The 24,915-nt window shown below is 42.4% G+C and overlaps 1 protein-coding gene across 1 annotated transcript in view; it reads right to left on the bottom strand.

The window, feature by feature from the left end:
• Nucleotides 1–1,692: 1,692 nt before the first annotated feature.
• emc2 (ER membrane protein complex subunit 2) overlaps nt 1,693–24,915 on the bottom strand; it is a 30,000-nt gene continuing 6,777 nt past the window's right edge. The window contains exons 4-11 of the mRNA XM_060869868.1: nt 23,342–23,427; nt 21,707–21,764; nt 16,206–16,291; nt 15,985–16,044; nt 8,482–8,563; nt 8,173–8,283; nt 6,666–6,770; nt 1,693–2,311 (exon numbers count right to left, since the gene is read on the bottom strand). Of these exons, the coding sequence (XP_060725851.1) occupies nt 2,225–2,311; nt 6,666–6,770; nt 8,173–8,283; nt 8,482–8,563; nt 15,985–16,044; nt 16,206–16,291; nt 21,707–21,764; nt 23,342–23,427 (675 nt within the window). The 3' untranslated portion in view covers nt 1,693–2,224. The remainder of the gene's footprint in view (nt 2,312–6,665; nt 6,771–8,172; nt 8,284–8,481; nt 8,564–15,984; nt 16,045–16,205; nt 16,292–21,706; nt 21,765–23,341; nt 23,428–24,915) is intronic.

Here is a 24,915-nt window from a genome sequence, read left to right as displayed (position 1 = left end):
TGAAACAAAGTTGGAGGCACATTTTTGTCTACATGACAATGCCCCTGTGCACAAAGCAAGGTCCATGAACACATGATTTGCCAGTTAGTCTGGAAGCACTCATGGGGCCAAGCATCAAGCTCTTACCTCAACCTCAATAAACACCTTTAGAAAAAAACTGGGTCACCGAGTTCTCTCCAGGACACCATGCATGCTATCAGTGCCCAACTTCACCATTGGTCTTATGCCTGAATGGGGCCAAGCAGAATCCCAAAATTCCAGAAGAATAGAAGTCATTACAGCAGCAAAGGGGGAACCGGCTCTCTCTCTCTCTCTATATATATATATATATATATATATATATAGCATGTATGACACTGGGCTACATTTCTCTCAGTGATTGTTTTAACATACCGTATATGCATTACTTGAAAATGTTTAGGTTTTATCACCATAAAATTTCAGTTATGGCACAAATTAGAAATTCAAGTCCCCATTTTGGAAACACCCTCCCACCCCGACTACAGATGGCACTATTGCGTTAACTTTAGCCAGGATTCCAATTCTCAAACATATCATTCACACATCAAAGTGATTGACATGTTCTTTTACAAACCACTTACAAGCATTTAATGACCTTTACTAGAGAGACCATTCAGTTTCTCGTCTCTCAGCTGCCAAGGAGACAAGATCCACATGTAAATAATATTGTCTCTCAAGTCAAACATCCTTGATGGCTCTTCAAAAGGCACACTTTAGCTCAGTGGTTCGTGTAAAAATAACCGCTCTGTCAGTCTCTGGGCTTTCATTGGCTTGGGTAGGATGGAATTTGGAGTAAAACACAGACACATCCACTGACCAAAGTATTAAAACTGACGTGTATATGGGTTTCACCGCTGCTACTTTGGGCTCTCGACCCCTTTACAACAACGCTGGCTTGCTGCGTGACAAAAAAACGAGCAGCCATAAAGTCAACGCTCAACTTTTCCACCAGACTGGATGTAAAATTATGAGACAATTGCTGTGACTTAATAAACAAAACAAAACAAAAAAAAAAAAGAGATGGGAGTAGCAGCTGACCTTGCATGGGTGAGTGAGAAAATAAGACCCTCATTTAGCCCCAATGTGATTCGGCAATTACAAACCGAACCAATGTGGTAGGAAACCAGACCTGCTTTTCAGCAGCGCTCGCCATAAACAGAGAAAACACTTTTGGTTCTATGTATTGGATATGTTCAGGTTTTATATAATTAGTGGCAGAGCTTTGTTGCTTCCTGATTTCCAGAAGTTCCAGTTGGATGATTAGTCTGTAGAGCAAACTGTGACCTTCTTTTTAATGAGAGGTAACTTAAGTGTGCCAGCAGATGCCTCCATAGTGCCTGTGGGTTACAGCACAGCCTTAGCCATTTTGCCTCTCTAGAAATAGTTAGCTGAGGGCAGAATATATGAACATGGTAATGGTGATAATCAGTCTCTTTATTACCATTATCACCAGACTGGTCTGAGGGTGGCCTGATGAGAAAAGTCGGGTAAAACTGCTGATCTCTCGTTATGTGGAAAGATGCCGATCAGCCATGCAGGAAACAGCCGGTCAACTCAAAATGACTTGACAAGCAACCTTTTAAAAGGGAAAAAATAAATAAAAAGGGTGATGCATGCTTCACCAGTCACGTCTTAGATGGAACAGATCATTGAGACACTGAAGCTTATGCATGTTGTTCAATAGTGACACTCTTTAATTAGGACAGGTTACCAAAATGAACATGACTCATAGAAGTGACAAAGCACATACCCATTTCCAGTCAAGGCACACCTGCCCTTCCTATAAACATCATTAACTGTCTATTCACATTAGCACACTTAATCTTATATTAATCATCTACCTGTACTGTCAAAAACACTATTAGCCCACCCAGGCATTGGATCTGCCTACCACCTATGTACAGCTTATGTTACTTCCCCAGTTCCTGATCTTTCAGCCCTTGTTACGTTGTTTCAAAACCGACAGTTTTATAATACAATTTATATGTGGAATGACTGGGGGTCCTTGAAGGCTGGACTCTTGGACAAGTAAAGACTGTAAAGAAAAAAAACCCAAAACAAACAAAACAGAGTGGGAGAATGTGGCGGGGTCGGTCGGGGTGGTCCGCTCTGCTCCGCTTTGTGGGTGGTGCTGGGCTTCAGTGTGCAGGGAGAGCTGCCATGCTGTTGTGGTGACCGAGGCTAAGGAGGAGAGAGTTGAGGCTTAGGACATGGTGATCTGCATGGACTCCAACATCTCCTCTACTGCCTTCATCGAGCATTTGTTCTCCTTCTTCCCACGGCCGGCGAGCTGAGAGACAGTGGAGAAGGGGAGCGAGGGGGAGGGGATTGACAGAGAATAAAAGGGTTGAGGCAAGGACATCGCCTAATTCATAATGGTTCTATAAAGATCATGGTTTAACACAAACCCTGTGGTTCAGGAAAGAGAGATCACCTTACAAATAGGTTATGTTAAATGACAAGTATTTAAAAACATTCCATATCTCACTGCACATACTGGATCCAATTTTAAAGGATGAATAATGTGTCAAATGAATTCAGTTAACTGAAGCCATAAACTTGCAATAAGGAATGGAACAGCTCCACAGGTTTAGTGCCAGCTCCCTGACCCCTGTGGATTCTACTCTGACGTGGCCTAATTGAGTTGCTAATTGAGTCTCGGAGGTCAGCGTTTCTCTCTTCTTTTGCCCTACATAGGGAACGGATGTATGGAGGGAACACATCTTAATGAGTCAGCCACTTATTGGTCTATGGTTATTTACCCAAACATGCCACCTCTCACATACACAATTTCTCCATCCAGCATGACTCATCCCAAGTAAACCTAAGCACTCCTCTGCCCTATTAAAAATGGACAAATATGACCATTTCAGCCACGCCACAACCTTCCACATCCCTCCACCCAACCATACGGCAGACCCATATAAATTAGGCCAAAGGCCCTGCACTCAGTTTCTCCTCATTAGCCTTTCTGAGAACCATCCAGAGAAACAGAGGACATATGCCCAGTTGCTTAGCTCAGCGTTCTCTCCAATCGAGGTGTGTGTGCGTGTGTGTGTGTGTGTGTGTCACAGCTGTGGGTGCGCTGGCACGAGCAAAGCAGAGGAGCATGTAGTTAGAGTGAACTCACTGGGTAAACAGCGCTAGAAACAGACAGAGCATGGCTGAGCACACTGCCATGCTGTTTCTGGACGGACAAACGCATTTCTCTGTGTCGTCACTGATAACTCATCAGCCCCAGAGGAACAGAAGAATAGAGTACTACCCCCCACCTTCTCTCATCACACAAACACACTATGAAAAATGGTACTGTCTTACTGGAAAACCTTGGTGGATAAATAGGCTGATGTGCGACACGGATACACTGCTGCATTCTCTGACGTGAGCGTCTTAAAGTCTAGAATCTTACGGTCCTAATGCAACTATTCAAACACACTAGGTTTAAAAGATGATTTTAGCTCCCAATAGGGTTGTTACAGTGTCATGACTCCCAAGTCCTATTTAGATTGGACTAGTCTTACATGGAGATCTGGTGTAATATAATTATTACCGGAGTGTGTCAGGGATTTTAGTCCCGTCCATATCAGTAACATTGGGGATTTTTTTATAGACTGTGTTTGCACATGTCGTGAAAGATTACACTGTATAACAATCTAAAATGTCCAGTAGAAATAACCTCAAATAGAACATCCCAGCTGAACTGACATGTTGGTAACAACTGCATGACGTCCAACAGAAAAAGAGATGTTTTGAGTTTTTTCCTTCAGAGTAACGCAACAAATCCTCTTATTTTATTGTCTCCCATCAACTGAGTTTACATCACAGAACAATAAAATACAGACCATAGACAAGATTGGCTTGATGAGGTGTTTTATGCAAGTTTTATTCTTTTTAACAATATATGTGCAGTCTTCACAGTTGAATCCCAAAAGAATTGGACTTGCTGCTCCAGTACTTTCTAAAATGTTGTTATAGACAAGGATGATCAAAAAAACGTGTGTACTAAGATTTGATCATTTTGTTTTCTTTCATTTTCACCAGCAGACTCTAACTTTTCTTTTCCCTGGTTGAGTAATACAATAATAACCTTGATCATTTCAAATCCTAACCAGCCCTGGTCCCAAACTTTGTAATTCACTTTTTCAAAATTTCAGTCCGTCTTTTGATATTTCAGATTTTAAAGCTCATGTCTCTTAAGTTCTCATGCTGTTGTGTATGATGCCCTACTTTCTCCTGCCTAAGTATCCTACATCATTTCATGTTTATTCTTATTTCTCCTTTATTATTTGTGCAACTTTTCCCTCTTATTATACACAATAAAATCTCATTCAAATATAATTCATATCAGATTCATGTCCTGTTTTATTTGTCCTAACTCTACAGACACAGTAGTGTGAATTTAAGAAAGGCACTATATCTATATTTTTATTGAATCTCTACATTTACTATTCTGTGCACAACCTGTATAAATCACTTTTATCCATTAAAGTTTTAATCTAATTTTAATTAATATTATTTTGTTGTTGTAGCTGTTAGCAATGGTCCAGTATGAAGGAGGAGGTTGTGTTATGCATAAATACAAATTATGTACACCGAGCCCCAATTTGAATGAACATGTCTATCTATGGGCCACGTCTCATTACTCCGTAAGTGCTCGGTGAAGAACACGGTGCAGACTCAGACACTGCATTTCTCCTGCAATGAGACACCATCAGCATGACAGAAATGAGAGTAGAACAATTTAATAATAGCACCATTTATTGCACTGAAGTCTTTTGAAGTAGAAATAAAGTATTGCAAAAATGTTATGCCACGGAATATACTGCCTTCCACAATTAAACTCTTTATAGCCTTTAGTCATGGAAAGCTTATTGAAGTGTGCTGCAGTTATACCCATAATACTCTCCCTTATAGCCTAGGGAACATATTACTGTATTGCCTGTCACTGAAATCACAGACAAAGCCTTGTCACAACAATTTTCATTGACCTTCTAACAACCGAGGTACCTAGTACGTCATTTCTTTGACTTACTGGCCTGACTTTCCCATCACATAAAGGCAGCTTAAGCACCAGGTAAGCGGTCCTGTAAACCTCTTGACATTGCCACACCTTAAAACATCCATCAAGCTGAAATACGCTGCTTAATGCTAAGATGTCATTAAACTTCTTTTTCAAAGAGACATCAAAGCATGACAGACTACTCTTACTACTATTCCCTACTACTACTACTTACTACTATAACTACTCTTCAAAAGAGTGCAAAAGTTAAAGAAAGCTCAGCTCTCTGACTGCTAAATGACACTGAGTGAGTACAAAGTGCAAGCAGCATGCGCTACAAGCAGAAGCTTTTGAAAAGTTGAACAACTTTATTCCATATTTCACACCTCAACTAATCCATCAGAGGTAACAGAGACAGGTATAACAGGGAAGTAGTGTGCTTGTTACTGTATTGATGGATATCCAAGTATTCCATTGACCGACAACATCAGTGCCTGGGTCACATCCAATTTTAATATGCTTTAAAAAAAAAAAGAAGAATAGAAAAGGAAAGAAAAAAATAATAAAATCTGCACACAGTTTACCATGAAAGTGGTTTGTGTTAGCCAAAGTTCATGTTGGCTAGGGGAATCGATTTCAACTCATCTCAGAGTAGGAAAAGAATTTAAGAAAGGAATCTTCCCCAGTCCTGACAAGGCTTGATCCACAAAAACAGCGTCATCCTAAACCAGTGCCCTTTTCTTTAAATCCAGGTTTCCTATCAAGTTCAAACAAATGGTTCTAACTGACAATGCACTGATACAGAAAGTGGAGAAATGAAGGAGTAAGATTGATATCAGCTATTTTTAGTGAGGAAATTCTACCTGCCAACCAATGACACTGTAATATGCATCATGATTATGAGACTGATAATACTTCTGGGAGATGGAAAGACCGACTGGAAGAAAGAAAGGACCTTCAGGTGCATAGAAAACCTGGGTTTACCAGCATGATCCACATCAGTGTAAAACTAAATGGCTGTGATACCTCACATTACCCTATGTTCTTTAAATGTCCCGAATGTCCAGGGGAAAAGTCAGATTTCCTTGAAGAGGCATAATGCTCATACTCCCATGCATGAAATGGCATGAAAAGGGTTTTGGGGTTTTAACAGGAGTACTCTGAACACAGGGGGTACACTATAAGTGTGTGTGGGCTAAATAAGAACCTGTTTTTATTACACATTTAATTGTCAAAATTAAGAAATACATGTTGCCCTGATGGTAGTTCCTATTTCTATTAAATGTACATTTATGCGCCGTGTGCCATAGCAACAGCATAAACCATGTTAACGATACCATCTGAGTAGCACTTCAGTTTTTCCTTTCTCAGTATCCCTACTCCCCTCTATTATTTACTGATGTTAGTGGTGCATATTTTCCTCTCACTGGCCCCTGACACCAAAATTTGGCACAAGTTGGTATGATTCATGCCGAGGGGGAATCGATAGCAGTGCTTTAACAAACATAGAACAGCTGTGTAACAAAATGCTGGGCCATGTGGGCTTAAGTCAATACATTAGCTGAGCCCGGCTGGGCAAGAGTGCTGAGAGTGGATCCAGTCTGTAGGCAGAGCTAAGAGAGAACGGCAACTGTTGGTGTCTTACCTGATAGGCTCTGTTGATTTGCGAGGCAGCCCAAGCGGCATACTTCACGTTGTCCTTTTTTACCTTTGCGCTCACTTTGGGACTACCGGCAATGTGACTTGCAGACTAGAAGACAAAGATAAAAAAAACAAATCTGAATAAATAGCAACAGTCCTTTGAGCAAGATAAAAATAGGATCAAAAATCCACAATAACTGCATGCATGAATCAAGAGAGAGAGATTATAAAGTTCACTTTAAACAAGCAGCAAATCATGGAAGGTAAAAAAGCTCAGATACCACAGTCTTTAGAGGGAGGAAAAAATGAGTGTTTCCCTGCTGATTACATTAAAAGCCCTGGTGTGCCATGTCCTTTGCAGCTTCATCTCTCCATACGCAGAGATAAATGGTGCTGACAGGGAAACGAACGCTTGGGAAGCGGCGTGTGGCTGCTGCGGTACTATGTGAATCATACACTCCATGCCACCCAAAGCTCTCTCCTTGACAACCACAAAGCCCAGATCACTCCCATGTTAGTGCAGCCAGATACACACTGCAAAACCCAGAGGAATCCATGAAAGAGTTGGGCATAAAGTCCTCTCTATGGATATGCTGAAATGTTGACTGCACATTAATCTAATACTCCCCTGATTCTGACAGAGTACAGCATGTCTGTGAACATCAAATATCACCTTTCCAAACGATTACAAGACATTTTATCAGGAAGATGCCCATCAGTGGAGAAATTTAATGCTCCTGCATGCCTGTTACTAATATTAGGTACAACACTGTACATACTAAGACAATGTGGGCAATTTAACTATCAGAGTACCAATAACAGAAATAACAGGATAGAAGCCAGCTGGACGTGTAAAGTGCAGCGAGTGCCAACAGCAGAGGCCTATTCCTGTTCCTTCCATGCATGTGACACATGCAGATAGCACACCATAGCTGTGTGACTGCCTGAGCCATGTCTGAACTCCTGCAACTGTCATACGCTTGCGTGTGTGTGTGTGTGCGCGCACGCAGACGTGCGTGTAAGAGAACAGTGCACGCCTGTGTGTGGTTCCCCACATGTCCTCTGCCTTCCTTTTACTCCCAGCTGGCTATTTGTGTTCCTATGTCAGGAGTCACTTACAAATGATGCATTGGTGTTAATGGACAACTTCCTGTTTAAATAAATACGCAGATGAAAGGCTTATTCAGCGCAGATACGTCCTAAGCCGAGCAGCTGGTCCACGTTGGACAGGACGATGGCCGGCTCTTTTCCATTGTTTTATTGCCGGCAGTTTATTTATCTTCGTCATAAACATGAAAATGGCCATGCAAAAAGTCTGCAGTGCTACATTTCTGAAATGAAGCGGATCGGGGCTTTTCCAAGGTGAGAAGCAGGAACGAGGTCTGAGTCAGCAGTGACCAGCAATTTCTGAGGCGTAAGACAGCTTTGGTCCTCTTGCAGAACCTCAGTGTGCCAGGAGGAGAAGAGGAGGTGCTTGTTTTTCTTTAGCTTCAGCACAAGTCATGACTCACCATATAGAGGCCAAACAAGGCCCTCATGTTTCTGTTGTTCAGCTTGAGTGCCTGCGCAAAATACTTTCTGGCCAGCTCCAGGTTCTCAGCCCCTCCTTGGGTGTATTTCACCTGGTTGGAAAGACACAGTACATAGATGCACGCGTAAGGCCAACATGAAACCTGAAGTGAATGATCTCATCTTTATGAACAGTAAGCTGCACTGGCGCATAGTGTCTCATGCAACTGAGAAGAGCTCCATTAAACTAAAGCCAGGCAAACATAGTGACAGACGAGCAAGAGGAGAAAATAAGCTGTTAGTTACAGTACCTCTGCATACTGCTCACAGTACAGGTGATTGTGTGGGTTGGTCATCATCAGCTCCTCCAGACAGAAAGCTGCTTTGGCGTAACTATTACAGCACAGAAACAAACAAACAAGAAAAATGAATTAATAAGGCACAAACCTCTTAGTGCACAGAAATGCACTGCTGTATACTGGAGTAGCCTAGTGGCTGCTGGAGTAGAGGAGGATTTAGACTTGCTGACAGCAAGAAAATGGCTCTGCCCAAGGTTTTCCTTTTATCAGCCTTTATAAGGACTGATGGAAAAGTGTGTGCGAACATCCATATGGTGAAATGATGGATGTAGCTTTGCATTAGCACTGGCAATTCTGGCCTATTTTCCCCGTCTCATATGTTCTTGGAAACTGATGAGGAGAAAGGAGAGAGAGTGTGAGATCTACCACATTTCTAGGCACATAGTATCAATCTGTCTGCCTTTTCCCTCCAGGCTTAATACTCTGTCTTGAGGTCACTGCGGAGCAGCGGCACGCTGTGTCACTTTCAGATGAGATCACTTCTTTCTGCGAGCTGCTGAGCTATGAACACCAGGCTAATCTGCAACCACTTCACGTCTTACAGACACTTTCCCCTCCATGGGCTCAATCAGACAGGACGATGGAATTCTCACATACACAGACTTTCCAACTGTTCTCTCCCACAAATAATCAAATCAAATTTTTCCTCCACAAAGACTATCATGATAAACCCGCAACACACAAATCGAGCCAGACTGTGTCCAAAACCTGCACGTGCCTTTAAGCGGCTGGTTAAAAGCTTCAGAAGAGTCCTGCGTGTTTTCAGCTACTTTGTACAAGATCGTTTTTCATCGCCGCTTGTAGATTTTCATGGGCATATCGTTTTAACAGAGAATACCAATCAAAAGCACTGGTGAGTTACAGTAAGACACAGCTCCACAGCTTGGCTCTATTCAGGATAGATATTGGGGTACCAATCAAAATTAAATTCAAAATCAAAAAAATTATTTGAAGGTAGGAAAAAATAAATAATTAAAAAAAAATAAATAATTAAAAAAATTTAAAAAGTAATTTTATTATTTTAAAGAATGTATTTGTAGTTGCCCAAATTTTCTATTAAATTAAAATGCCAATACTGTGAACCACCACTGCTTCAATCTTGCATACTGGTGATTTTTTGTTTTTTTTTCAGCTGACAGACAGAAGCTGATGGCATAATTTCAAACAAAGCTATATATCAAAAAAAAAAAAAAACATTCATCTCGTGGCATACTTAGCTACACAAAAGTTACTTCAATAATAATTTCAATGATAGCCCCATCTTGTGGGGATACCACCACCTGCTCTGCATCTATTTTATCCAACAGCCACCCAAGGGTCAACTAAAATCTCTGGATAGAGTAAAAATAAATAGGGAGAGTCACATTGTACAATGTTGCTGAGTTGCACACTTGGACAAAACCAACAAAGTATAAATCAGTACAGAACACAGTCTGACACCTGACACATGTTCCAAGCTGCATAAGCCTGTATAGGTCACTATACAAAAATAATCAGATGGTTTGATAGACGGGCAAATATCAAGTACAGCAAAAAAAAGGCACCTGTGAACAGAACTGCATCATTTGAAAGAATGAGCATCTCAATTCACCAGTGGCAGACCAACCTATGAAGGCTGGCACTGTTATTAAAGTGGGTTGATGTGTAACCCAGTAATAAAAAGAAAATCACACACAAACCCACCTACACACACCCCCCAGGTTATTAACAATAACATAAACCACAAGTTACACCTTTATTGGGACAGGAGATTGTCTCTTTTTTTAGAAATATAATTTAAAATCCATTTTTGGCTTGGGGTGGAAAAAAGTTCTTTGGTGAGGAATAGCGCCGGCATTACTTCCTCTCACGACATGAACAATCTCTATCAGATGATGGAGTATGTTTAAGAGACATGAAAGATTAGTGTAGGGGCACATAGTGAGAAAGAGCGCGTGTGAGAAAGAGCATATGAGAGAGAGAGAGGGAGAGAGAGAGAGAGAGAGAGAGAGAGAGAGAGAGAGAGAGAGAGAGAGAGAGAGAGAGAGAGAGAGAGAGAGAGAGAGAGAGAGAGAGAGAGAGAGAGAGAGAGAGAGAGAGAGAGAGAGAGAGAGAGAGAGAGAGAGAGAGAGAGAGAGAGAGAGAGAGAGGGGTAACAAAGAAGTGGGGAACAGGCCATTCGGAAGGTTGCAGGCTGCTTGCAATTACCACTTCCTTTCCATAAAGACTTTCAGATGTGCTCCTACCATGGCCCAGGGAGAGAAGGAGAGAGGGAGGAGTGTAGGAGAAGAAGTGATCAGCACATGCCACAGAGCTCTAAAGCTCAATATACCCCACCTGAGCTTCACAGTCAATGATGACAATTTTATCCTGATGGATTTAAGACACAAATGATAATGCTAGCAAGCCAAGCACTTACAGGCTTCATTAGAGTGGGTTGATTCCATTAACGTTAAATCTACATTTACAGCATTTGGCAGGGCCCTTAACCTGAGCGACTTACACAAGTGCTTTATAGATTCCTTCAAACAAATCCTCATGCTGGAACAAATTGTTCAGCATCTAAAAATTACTACCCAGATAAACCCTAATATACTACTACCTGCTTCGTCATATGAAGCTCTGAAAAACAGAGCAAACTGTGGACATCACTCTCAGATTTAACAGTTGGGTGGAAACAATTTCTAGGAAACAAATCTAAGGACAGCAAGATTTAGATTTCTAATATAGAAACTGCCAAAAGAACACAATTTGCCTACATGTATTCGGTCAGGGTGGCACTAAAGAGAACGTGGGAGTGTATTTCTAATCATCTTAATTCATCAGGTCTGGTTTTTATTGGCCGGGAGAGCAAGTGCCACCATCTTGTCCTGGGAATCTCCCCCTGCTCGCTCACACTCGCTCTCTCTTGTGAAACAGCACGGAAAAGAAAGGTGATAATGCACAGTTTGCAGGAAGACAAGGGGAAATGGGGAAAGGCTAGAGTCTATGTCCTAAAATAAAAAAGAAAGAACCCCAAGGGTCAAGAGAGAGACATTAACACACGTGAAAACAGGGGGTTGTCAGAGTGAATACGGTGATATTAGAAAAGTTGGACTATGCGAGACGGTAATCCTCTCACCCCTGGATTCCTCTCTGGCCACTACAGAAATAAAGCCCTTACACAAAAAACACGAGCTAGCCAATATACAGCCCCCTCACTGGGCTCCTGCATTCCTATAGGCTGCACCCTCTAACCACGGAGACCGTCTCTCCCACACACACAGACACACACAATACACACACACACACACAGGCAGACACACACACACAGGCAGACACACACACACAGGCAGACACACACACACACAGGCAGACACAGGCAGACACACACACACAGACACAGGCAGACACACACACACACACACAGACACAGGCAGACACACACACACACACACAGACACAGGCAGACACACACACACACACACACACATACACAGGTAGACACACACACACACAGACACAGGCAGACACACACACACACAGACACAGGCAGACACACACACACACATACACAGGCAGACACACACACACACATACACAGGCAGACACACACACACACATACACAGGCAGACACACACACACACATACACAGGCAGACACACACACACATACACAGGCAGACACACACACACACATACACAGGCAGACACACACACACATACACAGGCAGACACACACACACACATACACAGGCAGACACACACACACACATACACAGGCAGACACACACACACACATACACAGGCAGACACACACACACACATACACAGGCAGACACACACACACACATACACAGGCAGACACACACACACACAGACACAGGCAGACACACACACACAGACACAGGCAGACACACACACACAGACACAGGCAGACACACACACACAGACACAGGCAGACACACACACACAGACACAGGCAGACACACACACACAGACACAGGCAGACACACACACACACAGGCAGACACACACACACACACAGGCAGACACACACACACACAGGCAGACACACACACACACAGGCAGACACACACACACAGGCAGACACACACACACACAGGCAGACACACACACACACAGGCAGACACACACACACACAGGCAGACACACACACACACAGGCAGACACACACACACACAGGCAGACACACACACACACAGGCAGACACACACACACACAGGCAGACACACACACACACAGGCAGACACACACACACACAGGCAGACACACACACACACAGGCAGACACACACACACACAGGCAGACACACACACACACAGGCAGACACACACACACACAGGCAGACACACACACACACAGGCAGACACACACACACACAGGCAGACACACACACACACAGGCAGACACACACACACACAGGCAGACACACACACACACAGGCAGACACACACACACACAGGCAGACACACACACACACAGGCAGACACACACACACACAGGCAGACACACACACACACAGGCAGACACACACACACACAGGCAGACACACACACACACAGGCAGACACACACACACACAGGCAGACACACACACACACAGGCAGACACACACACACACAGGCAGACACACACACACACAGGCAGACACACACACACACAGGCAGACACACACACACACAGGCAGACACACACACACACAGGCAGACACACACACACACAGGCAGACACACACACACACAGGCAGACACACACACACACAGGCAGACACACACACACACAGGCAGACACACACACACACAGGCAGACACACACACACACAGGCAGACACACACACACACAGGCAGACACACACACACACAGGCAGACACACACACACACACAGGCAGACACACACACACACAGGCAGACACACACACACACAGGCAGACACACACACACACAGGCAGACACACACACACACAGGCAGACACACACACACACAGGCAGACACACACACACAGGCAGACACACACACACACACAGGCAGACACACACACACACAGGCAGACACACACACACAGGCAGACACACACACACACACACACAGGCAGACACACACACACACACAGGCAGACACACACACACACAGGCAGACACACACACACACAGGCAGACACACACACACACAGGCAGACACACACACACACACAGGCAGACACACACACACACACACAGGCAGACACACACACACACACACACAGGCAGACACACACACACACACACAGGCAGACACACACACACACACACAGGCAGACACACACACACACACACAGGCAGACACACACACACACACACAGGCAGACACACACACACACACACAGGCAGACACACACACACACACAGGCAGACACACACACACACACACAGGCAGACACACACACACACACACAGGCAGACACACACACACACACACAGGCAGACACACACACACACACACAGGCAGACACACACACACACACAGGCAGACACACACACACACAGGCAGACACACACACACACACAGGCAGACACACACACACACACAGGCAGACACACACACACACACAGGCAGACACACACACACACACAGGCAGACACACACACACACACATTCACAGGCAGACACACACACACACACATTCACAGGCAGACACACACACACATACACAGGCAGACACACACACACATACACAGGCAGACACACACACACATACACAGGCAGACACACACACACAAACACAGGCAGACACACACACACACAGGCAGACACACACACACATACACAGGCAGACACACACACACATACACAGGCAGACACACACACACATACACAGGCAGACACACACACACACATACACAGGCAGACACACACACACATACACAGGCAGACACACACACACATACACAGGCAGACACACACACACATACACAGGCAGACACACACACACATACACAGGCAGACACACACACACACATACACAGGCAGACACACACACACACATACACAGGCAGACACACACACACACATACACAGGCAGACACACACACACATACACAGGCAGACACACACACACATACACAGGCAGACACACACACACACATACACAGGCAGACACACACACACATACACAGGCAGACACACACACACATACACAGGCAGACACACACACACATACACAGGCAGACACACACACACATACACAGGCAGACACACACACACATACACAGGCAGACACACACACACACATACACAGGCAGACACACACACACACATACACAGGCAGACACACACACACATACACAGGCAGACACACACACACACATACACAGGCAGACACACACACACACATACACAGGCAGACACACACACACACATACACAGGCAGACACACACACACACATACACAGGCAGACACACACACACACATACACAGGCAGACACACACACACACATACACAGGCAGACACACACACACATATACACAGGCAGACACACACACACACATACACAGGCAGACACACACACACACATACACAGGCAGACACACACACACATACACAGGCAGACACACACACATACACAGGCAGACACACACACATACACAGGCAGACACACACACATACACAGGCAGACACACACACATACACAGGCAGACACACACACACATACACAGGCAGACACACACACACATACACAGGCAGACACACACACACATACACAGGCAGACACACACACACATACACAGGCAGACACACACACATACACAGGCAGACACACACACATACACAGGCAGACACACACACATACACAGGCAGACACACACACATACACAGGCAGACACACACACATACACATGCAGACACACACACATACACATGCAGACACACACACATACACAGGCAGACACACACACATACACAGGCAGACACACACAGAGGGATAAAGGAGTGACCAAAAAAAAACTGTTTTCCTACAATGTTTATCTCTGGCACAAACACAAACTCCTGGCAACAGAGATATCATTGAAAGGGGAGTTTTATCCTAAGAGTATGAAAGAGGGCTTAAAGAGCAAATCCTATTAAAGCCCTACTCCATGTGACAAACAGATCCTGAGCTCAATGCAGGCCTCTGACTGAGACTGGCATTTCTCTGGATTTCCCTCAGGCTGTCCCACAACCCCTCAGGATGTGAAGGATTCCCTCAGAGGGACAGTGAATCTTGAAGCCTTATGCTTGTGATGTTTAAATTCTTGTCACAAACAAACAGCTTCCAGACTTGTGAATTCACATCTACGCCATTATCTGGAGAAAGGACGGGGCGGTTTGGTGAAATTCCTGAAATTTCATTAACAGCTTTGGTGAGTGTGAAAGAACAATGAAATAAGCCGTGTTTTCATATGCTAAAATGACTACCAAACACACAGAGTACAGATAAGAGATCAATTGTCATTACTCATGTTCGTTGATGTAGAGTTCTGACAGCTCATGCCATGCTTCCTGGTCTCCCACAAACCTGCAAGACAAAGTGACAGTTAGGTTCTTTACCAGACAAAAGCAGGGTTAAGGAAGGGGCTCAGGGGCCAGCTCAATCAAAAGGCAAAGCCCCTTTTAATTAAAAAGTGGAGGGGAAGGGGAGGAGAAAATGGGGCCCAAATCCGCTTGTAAAACACTCACTGCTCCAGATATTCATTGAGTGCCCGGATGGCCTCGGTGCTCTTGCCCTGTGCACGCAAAATGGAGATCTTGCGCTTCCTCACTGCCTGTGGAGAGACAGCAACAGAGGATTAGTGCTCTGAGGCTTCAAGTGTTTGTCCCTAAGAGAGCAAAGGACACAAGAGAGCAAGCAAGGAGATGTGTAAATGATCAGAGTACAACTGGAGTGACCTGCTGGAATGTGCACTTTCACCTCCCTGTCTATGCCACATACTGATCACTCTTATTCACAGAGAACAAAAACACTGGCCATTATTCGCACGGCAGAATATAAGTGTTGCACTGCAGCTTTAAAGGGGTTTTAAAAAAAAAAAAAAAAAAAAAAAAACAGCCTTTTCAATGTACTTTATTAACGACAGCAATACTCCAGATTACAGACTGTAAAGACTTTATTGGAGATGCTCATAGACTATGACATCATGAGCTTGCTACTTAGAGGTGAACATTTAGCCAGACCAGATAAGTGGTGACTCATCATGTTTAAGTGGAGAAATTAGTATATTAATCTAAGTTCAGGCCAGCACGAACCCAGAAGCTCCCTTAGGCTTAGCTCGCATCAGCCCCAGATCACGTTCACTTTTTTTTTCTCCTTTTTTAATTCGACCTTCTGGCAGACGAGACTCTCATCAATCTAAATCAAACTGTATTACGAATGCTTCTATGACTTTTCCAGGAGTTCATTTTTTACATGTACAAGTGCAGCTTTAACCATAGAAGTGTGCAGACTTGCCACACAGCTTATTTATGGACTGGCATTTGATAGAGAGGCTCTTCCTTACTCCCACACTGCAGACCAAACCCTGTTGCGCAGGGCATGAGTCACATCTGAGCAGCAATAAATCTGAAACTGTTCCGACACCGCTGCCACTCCAAATCCACTTATCCATCACACAGGCAGGCACAGCCACCAGCTCTGCTGAGAGCACCGGGCCGAGACGTCGTGCTGACACACGAACACGTGCGCACTTCAAAAGAACTTCGCATGGCGCCCCAAACCCAAAATGAAACCTAATACCTAATTAGGCCATCAAAAAACAGACAGCAACAGATGATCTATATGGAACAGTGACATTCTGTTAGTACAACTAAATCTGTGGGTTCCTGGTGATGTTGGCAATACATGACATTAGTTTTAATGACCTGTAAATATTTTTACAAAAGCCCAAAAATGAGCCACTGTGCTGTATTTTAACTTCTTCCTTCCAGAATGATGGAGGCTGATTGCGACGTGTAAAAACATGTTAAACGCATCGCTCTCCCAGAGGTAACAATTTCGAGAAGACTGACCATGTTATTGTCAGCACTCTTTCAGAATTAGCACTTGAAAGCCTTCACACTGAGTAGATGGGTGTTTATAGCTGCACTCCTGTTTCTACAGGCCCACAGGCCGGAGGGATTACGCAGCCTTTTCTTGTTCTCCCTTAAAGAAAAAGCCATCCAATTACTACTGAATATGGATGAAATACACACTAGGATCTTCAAATTTCTCTCTCTCTCTCTCGCTCATCGATTATATATTCTAACTGTCTACCTTGACTGCAGACTGTAATGTTTCTTTCAGTGGGTATTAAATAGGAGTCAGTGCTGCTTTCGCCACATAAATTGTGCATAACCGAATTGTGGTTTTGCAATTCAATCAAATATTTCGGTTAATAATTTATACGTTATTAATGCTCTAAACACGTTGCCAAAACTCCGCCAGGCCAAGTTATGCTAATACAGTGCAAAGATGAAAGATTTATTAGAAAGCAAAATCTTCCGAACCAGTGTCACTGACGTACATCAACTTTAGGGCTTTTTAATAACCATGTGGGTGAGAAGCACCCACACATGATTGGACAAGCATCTAGAGTTAGTTCAGAACAAGCCCTCTTTTAGGAAACCTAAGCTTACAAATGATGCATCATTCGACAGAACTGCTCTATTTAATATAATGGGAATTTTCGTTGAGCTCAAATGCTTTTGTCAATTACAGATCGAATGTGAGGAATGAGATGTTAAGCAAATCCGGAACGTTATTCAATCTTAAAGGGCTAATTAAGTTAGATTTGATTGGATTGAAGTAATGGTCATAATACCAAGCATATTGTGAGTGAGCACGTCAATGTGGAGAGAAAGGAAGTGAAAGCAAATTGTATACATGCGCGAAGGAGTTTTTTTCTAGAGCGTTGCTGTAGGTATTGGAATACAACAAATGGTGGAAGGGCTAACGCATACTTCTGACATACTTTTTACACCGCCATGGCACAGAAGCCTTGAACAATTTTTTGTTGATTCAACAATTTTGGTTAATGGGTACCACATCTATTCTACAGCCTGTAATTACAACAGCTCACTTTCCAATCTCAGCTCTGCACGTTGGGATGCCTCACAAGTCTTCACCGTAACCGCCAATTTTCCGCCATTTTCTTGGATCATCCTTTCCCTTCTTACATTCCGTGATGAGAAAATAGTGTCCAGATAAGTCTAGCCCAAACCAACAAAGACAGGTAGCCCAGATGATGTCATCCACTCCCATACCACAACCTCTGCTGCCCATCTGCCAACCAGTACATCTGCTAGCCAGAGTTCTGGATTGTGGGAAAAAATATATGACCTGGTGGACATCGCAGCGCTGTTTTGTTCCATTCCCGCCCACAGGTTTGAGGACACGCAATCTAATGGGAGGTGACCGGTGTTTGGAAATCAGGAAATAATCAGATCCTATCAGAGAATTCTGGGCTGGACCTCAATATGTCAGAAGAGTTCACAGGGCACCTGCATAACAACACAACGTTCCCATAAGTGGGCGATTCTCACCCGGCCAACACCAGACATGAACGACAGAACTAATGGATTTTATCTTCACTGATGCAGGCAGACCAAAGGATGGAAACTACAAAAAGCTACACAACTAATATAAAAGACGTAGACAAACATTACTGAATTTTCAACCCTGACTAGTCAGAAAGCATTGATTATTTTTCTGTAAAAGCAGCTTTAAAACTAATAATAACTAGATTAAAAAACATTGATATGGTGAAGAGCTTTCAGTAAAGAGAAAGTTCTCTAATATTCATGGAAGGAGCCTTGAGTGTCAAAGCTGAGTAATGAGACATTTTACCCTGGACAATGTCTTCATGAAGAGTTTGGTCCTATTAAATTCATTCAAGAGTTAAAAAAAAAAAAAAAAAGAAAAGAGGGGGGTTGCTGGACAATTTTGGATAGATTCCTGGTGTATAAGAAAAATAAAACACTGTAGCACATGCCATTAGTAGAAAAATAAGAGAGAGAGAGAGAGAGAGAGAGAGAGAGAGAGAGAGAGAGAGAGAGAGAGAGAGAGACACAACATTTCATTTTATTACCTAAAGCCCTGCAAAAGGTGAATTTTGGATTGTTTGCTTTGTTTGACAGTTGGTACACAATAAAGTAATATGATCTAAATACTATTTAAATGTACTTAAGGGTAAAATAAAATAACCTTGTATTTTATTGACCAGTAAATGTATCTAGTTCTGAACGGTTTCCAAATAAACTGTCCACTTTTGAGAGAAAAATAAATTCATGCTTCATTTTGCATTGCTTAATTTACTCTACATAACATTTAGCAACTTTTACAGCAATATATCCTCCATAAGAATAAGATATTACACAAATCGATTAAAGTCTTTTTTAAAGCACATACTTTGGCCACATCTCTTTACATTCCATCTCCAAAATGATTCGCTAATGGAGCCTCACAATTTCTCCAGATTTTCTAACCAAATCAAGCATAACTCAGAGTCTTCAGAGAGTTGATTAGTAAATATGATGATGTAATGCACATTAGATCACAGGCTCAACTTGGACAGCATGTGAAAATGAGGAAAACAGGTTTCCTTGGGGGATTGTGTTATGTTCATACCCAGAGGAGCAAAAAGATGTAAAAATTCAAAATTGATTTAAAAAAAATGAAACTTTTGGACTTGACTGATATGATCTGACACTATCCATTTTGGATCAGTTATCACAATCTCCTGTTTGTTCAATGTGTTTGCAATTTAATCATGGGAATCAGGACAGAGTCTGAGCTGACTAGCCTGGAAAACAAACAAAACGGAAAAAGATTGATGGGATCTCTGTGGGCCAAAAGAAGCAGTAAAATAAATAAAATGATATAATGAATGCAAGAGAGATCGAGGACAGCAGTGAGTGAGATGAGTATGACACGAAGGAGCCTTTTACCAGAGAGATGGAGATGACGATAATTGAGGGAGGGAGTGCAGTCAGTTACAGCGGCAGTGTAAGAGAAGTGACTGCATCATGGCACGTGACGGTTTATTGACTTTGTGAGCAAAGCTTCCAAAGGTTTGAAACGGACTGACTGTTAGGTGCAGAATCTGTCTCTGCTTCGTTCTGTCCAGAGAAAACATTTCTTACGAATAAGCAAGTCCATGTGTCAGAGTTGTGTTGAGCTTCTTCAGCAAAGAGCCAAAACAAACACAGATTCGTTTGAGAATCCATTAAAGCATTTTTTTTTTATATAGCCACGTGTCCATGTGGAATAGATTAACAGCAGGTGTGAGTTTAGTGAATGCAGGATGGGCTGACTGGGACAGACTGGCAAAACTAGGGCATATCTGGTTGCTGTAAATGATTCGAATGAAACAAGGTAAAAAAATTGTGTGACACCTTACTAGTAATAATCTTTATGCAATTCACTGTTGAGCAAGCTGATAAACAACTAACCTTAGCCACATAGCTAATGTTTTTGTGAATTAATGTTATATTAACTGAGCAGCAAAATAAGAAGCATTTCCATGTTGAGTCAGAAAGACCTGACATGAGCCACATGCTGGTTTTTATTTTATTACCCAGATTGGTGGATTTATGGGGTTACAGGTCAACTGCATGATGAACTATGTTTTTGCACAATATAAGGGGACAGGAGCAAATCCCAATCAAGTGCACTGGCTTTTTTGCCAGGCCCAAAAATACCCCTGAAAATAATGTGGGGATTAAAGCTAGAGGAGGGGAAGAAATATTTACATCTGCATTTAGTATTTTTTTTTTTTATAATTATTTTAATTATAGTATGAAAAGTATTCAATACTACCAAGAGAACAATGCGGAGAGCGAGACGGAGAGCGAGACGGAGAGCGAGACGGAGAGCGAGACGGAGAGCGAGACGGAGAGACAGAGAGAGAAACATAGAGCGAGTGAGACAGAGAGCGAGAGACAGAGGCTGAGAAAGAGAGAGAAAAAAGACAGAGACTGAGACAGAGAGCAAAAGACAGAGGCTGAGAGCGCAAGACATAGAAAGAGAGACAGAGAGAGACAGAGAGAGAGACAGAGAGAGTGAAAGAGAGAGCAAAAGAGAGAGCGAAAACAGAGTTAATAGAAAGGACAGAGTTCAACTAAGTTACATGACTTGCACAGAACTTCATTCCATTTGACATGATACAATCAAATCACAGAAAGCTGATCTTTATATCTTTACTCACCGTATTAGTGGGATCATCTTGCAGTATTGAATCGTACAACTTGTTGGCATCATCATACCTTTAAAAGTAAAGAGCTGTGTCATCATTTGTTAGGCAGCAGCAAAATCAACAGAGCTCAAGGTAATTAATGTCTTGTATGGAGGGCAGCTTAACTCCTCACAGAGCGCTAGCACAGATTAGCGCTGTGTCTAAGGAAGGAAATAAACAGTTGTCTAGCGTGCCTGTAGTGAGAGTCTCTGTGCAGCTTAAAAATAAATCAAGTTCACAAATGAATACAAACATCTGAATCTGCAGTAATTGCTAGAACTTTCTTCTGGATTTACAAAGACTGCTGCACCTGGAAACAGATCAGTCCTCACTGCTTCCTCATATGTTGAGCAGGAGAAAATAAATAATCAACTTAGAGATTTGTTTTAAAGATATAAAAGAAAAAAAGGAGAGGAACAGCAGAGGAAACCTTTCATGAATTAAAGTGCAGGAGGAAAAATGTTTGTTTGTAATTTAACATGGTTATTTTCATGGTGAGAAACAAATTAGTAAAATGCAAGTGTAGTAAAATATGTGGAAAAAGATAAGACCAAAAAAAAAAAAAAAACAGTTTTGGTTATCATAAATCTAAAACTGAATCTGGCCTAATGTCAATAAAAATCTTTTAGAAGTTAAAAAAAAAAAACCTAGCCATGTTCATCACAGTCCAGTAAATATGGCACAAAAGGTATTGGATTTTGGCATAAGGGCATAAAGGAGGAGCTTCACCGACTAACAAAAACCCATGAATCGGTCTGGAAGTTCATTTTTGCGGAAGGAAGCTAAATTTGTGACTAAAAAAAAAAAAGACCTTGCAAGCCGTGTCCTCATGATTAAGACCTGTTTGTGCTCACAGCTGCCGACAGAAGCGACTCTGGATCCTATTATCAGTGAACAGCTCCACTTCTCCTCTAACATCCACTTTATTACTCAACTGCACTCTGGCACTTCTAACATAACCCAGCGATAGGCAAGCACGCCTCCACCACTTGGCTTTATTTATGTAGGATCCAGGCATGTTGTGTGTGCATGTGTAGGGCTTCGTTTAGGCAGCACAGTCTGATGGCAATTAGACTGAAATTTGCAGTTTATTTAATCTAACAGTCCAGAAGCGATCGCTCTCAATTATGGCATGAGCGATAAACAAGTCGATATGGTGCACAGACTGAAAACCGATGACTCATGAAATATAAACATATTAACATTGATTCTTAGTCCTTTCGCTTGCTGAAACAAAAGGGTCTAGTGAAAACAAGATGTGACACGGTCCGTGTTTGTGAGCCTATCCAGTTATTTCTAATGCACCTAGAGGCTATGCAAAAGTCAAGGAAGGAAATAAAAATATTAAATAAAAGAAAACAGGGGCCTCCAAAATAATAGCGAGACCCACCACTTCCTCCCTGGGAATTCCTCACTTTGGGCAAAACCACCACAAAATACAAAATCCTGGAACTATCCTTCACTCTTCCACTTAGTCAGAGGAATGATGGCTTACTAAATAAACAGCCTCCCACCCTTAAACCAAACCTGCACAGCGATCAGACCCTCTATACCCCAACACCACCCCCAAGGACAAGCTGGCTAAATTTGGGTTCTAATGAATCTTACCTCTCCAGAGCCTCAAGTCGCATGCCTGCTAATCGTGTTACTCTGTGACTGTCTGGAAACTGTCTCTTCAGCTCCTGTAGGCAACTCTGTACAAAATATAAAAACCTGTATTGGAAGCACATAATGCTGGGTATAAAAAACACACGTACCGAAACAGAAAAGGCGTGGAGTCAGTGTTGAATTATGACAACATGCATATCACTGTACTCTTATTATATATCAGTTACAGGCAACGATATTCTCGGGGTTCAAGTCTGGCTCAACAGTTCTCACAATCCTTCAGGGCACAAGGAAGGCATGCATTGAGTCTCTTCTCTGTTCTGGCACTTACCTCTTCCTGAAATACTTAGAAACTGGCACTTAAAAACTAGCGACATGGTGAACCAGTATCAGGATGTATTCATTGATAGAAATTTCAAAGCACTTCGGAGACTTTTGGAGCACAACTCGCTCCGAATATGAGCATCTGCCAAAATGCCATAAATGCAAAAGTACCTCTGTATAGACAAACAATTTCTATATATATATATATATATATATATATATATATATATATATATATATATATATATATATATATATATATATATATTATTATTATTATTATTATTATTTACAAACAATTTCTTTCTTTATATATATATATATATATATATATATATATATATATATATATATATATATATATATATATATAAAAATAAAGAAATTGTTTGTAAATAATAATAAAACAATAAAAATTGTAAAGTAAAACAGAATGTCAATATGATAAATTACTGGCACACAGAAGTTTCAGTGGTGCTGTAGGATTTTCCTCTTTACAGTGATTTACACATTGCTGTTTCACACGGTGAGGAATGATGCTCATCTAATCTAATGATTTCCTGGTCAAAAAGGAATGGTTATTCCTTTGCTGCATGGGGGGTACAGTGTCCTATTGTAATTTTGTAAAAAAAAGTCCAACAGTTAGAAATACTCCACAACCCATTTTGCCACATGGTCCGGGGTGATGTAGTTGTGTGAAGTAGACATGTGAAGAATATGAGAGATTATTGTCACATACAGAGAGTAATCACTTCTTGTCAGATATTCCTGCAGCACCTTTAATATTGCCGTAGGTCTCTTGGCAGCCTCCCTTGTATGTATTCGTCTTGTCCTTTTATACGTTTTGGAGGGACGTCCTGTCCTTGGCAAGCTCTTTGTGGACCATGGATTTAGCAGTCGGATGAAACCAAGACGATGTGAAGAAAATCCTACAGAAGGAATCTTCTTTTGGTTAAGCCTTTCATTAGTTGGTTTGGATGCGTGTTTGGTTTATTGTCATGTTGAAAAGTAAAAGTCCTCATCAGTTTCACCTACAGCTTACTAGCAGACACCTGGTATTTGTAATTATGTTGGCTTTGTAGAAGCCAACATTCTGTTTTCCTATTTAAGCTTAGACATGTTGTAAGCTTAAACATGTTGTAAGCTTAGACATTTTGTAAGCTCTACAACGGATATGTTGTAGACCCTGGTCTGAAGTTGGTTGCTATTACTTTTCTAAGCGTTCCGAGTACCGGTACTTCCGGTACCGG

This window comes from Tachysurus vachellii, chromosome 5, assembly GCF_030014155.1.
Source record: "Tachysurus vachellii isolate PV-2020 chromosome 5, HZAU_Pvac_v1, whole genome shotgun sequence".
Classification (NCBI taxonomy): domain Eukaryota; kingdom Metazoa; phylum Chordata; class Actinopteri; order Siluriformes; family Bagridae; genus Tachysurus; species Tachysurus vachellii.
This window is presented reverse-complemented; position numbering and strand designations above follow the sequence as displayed.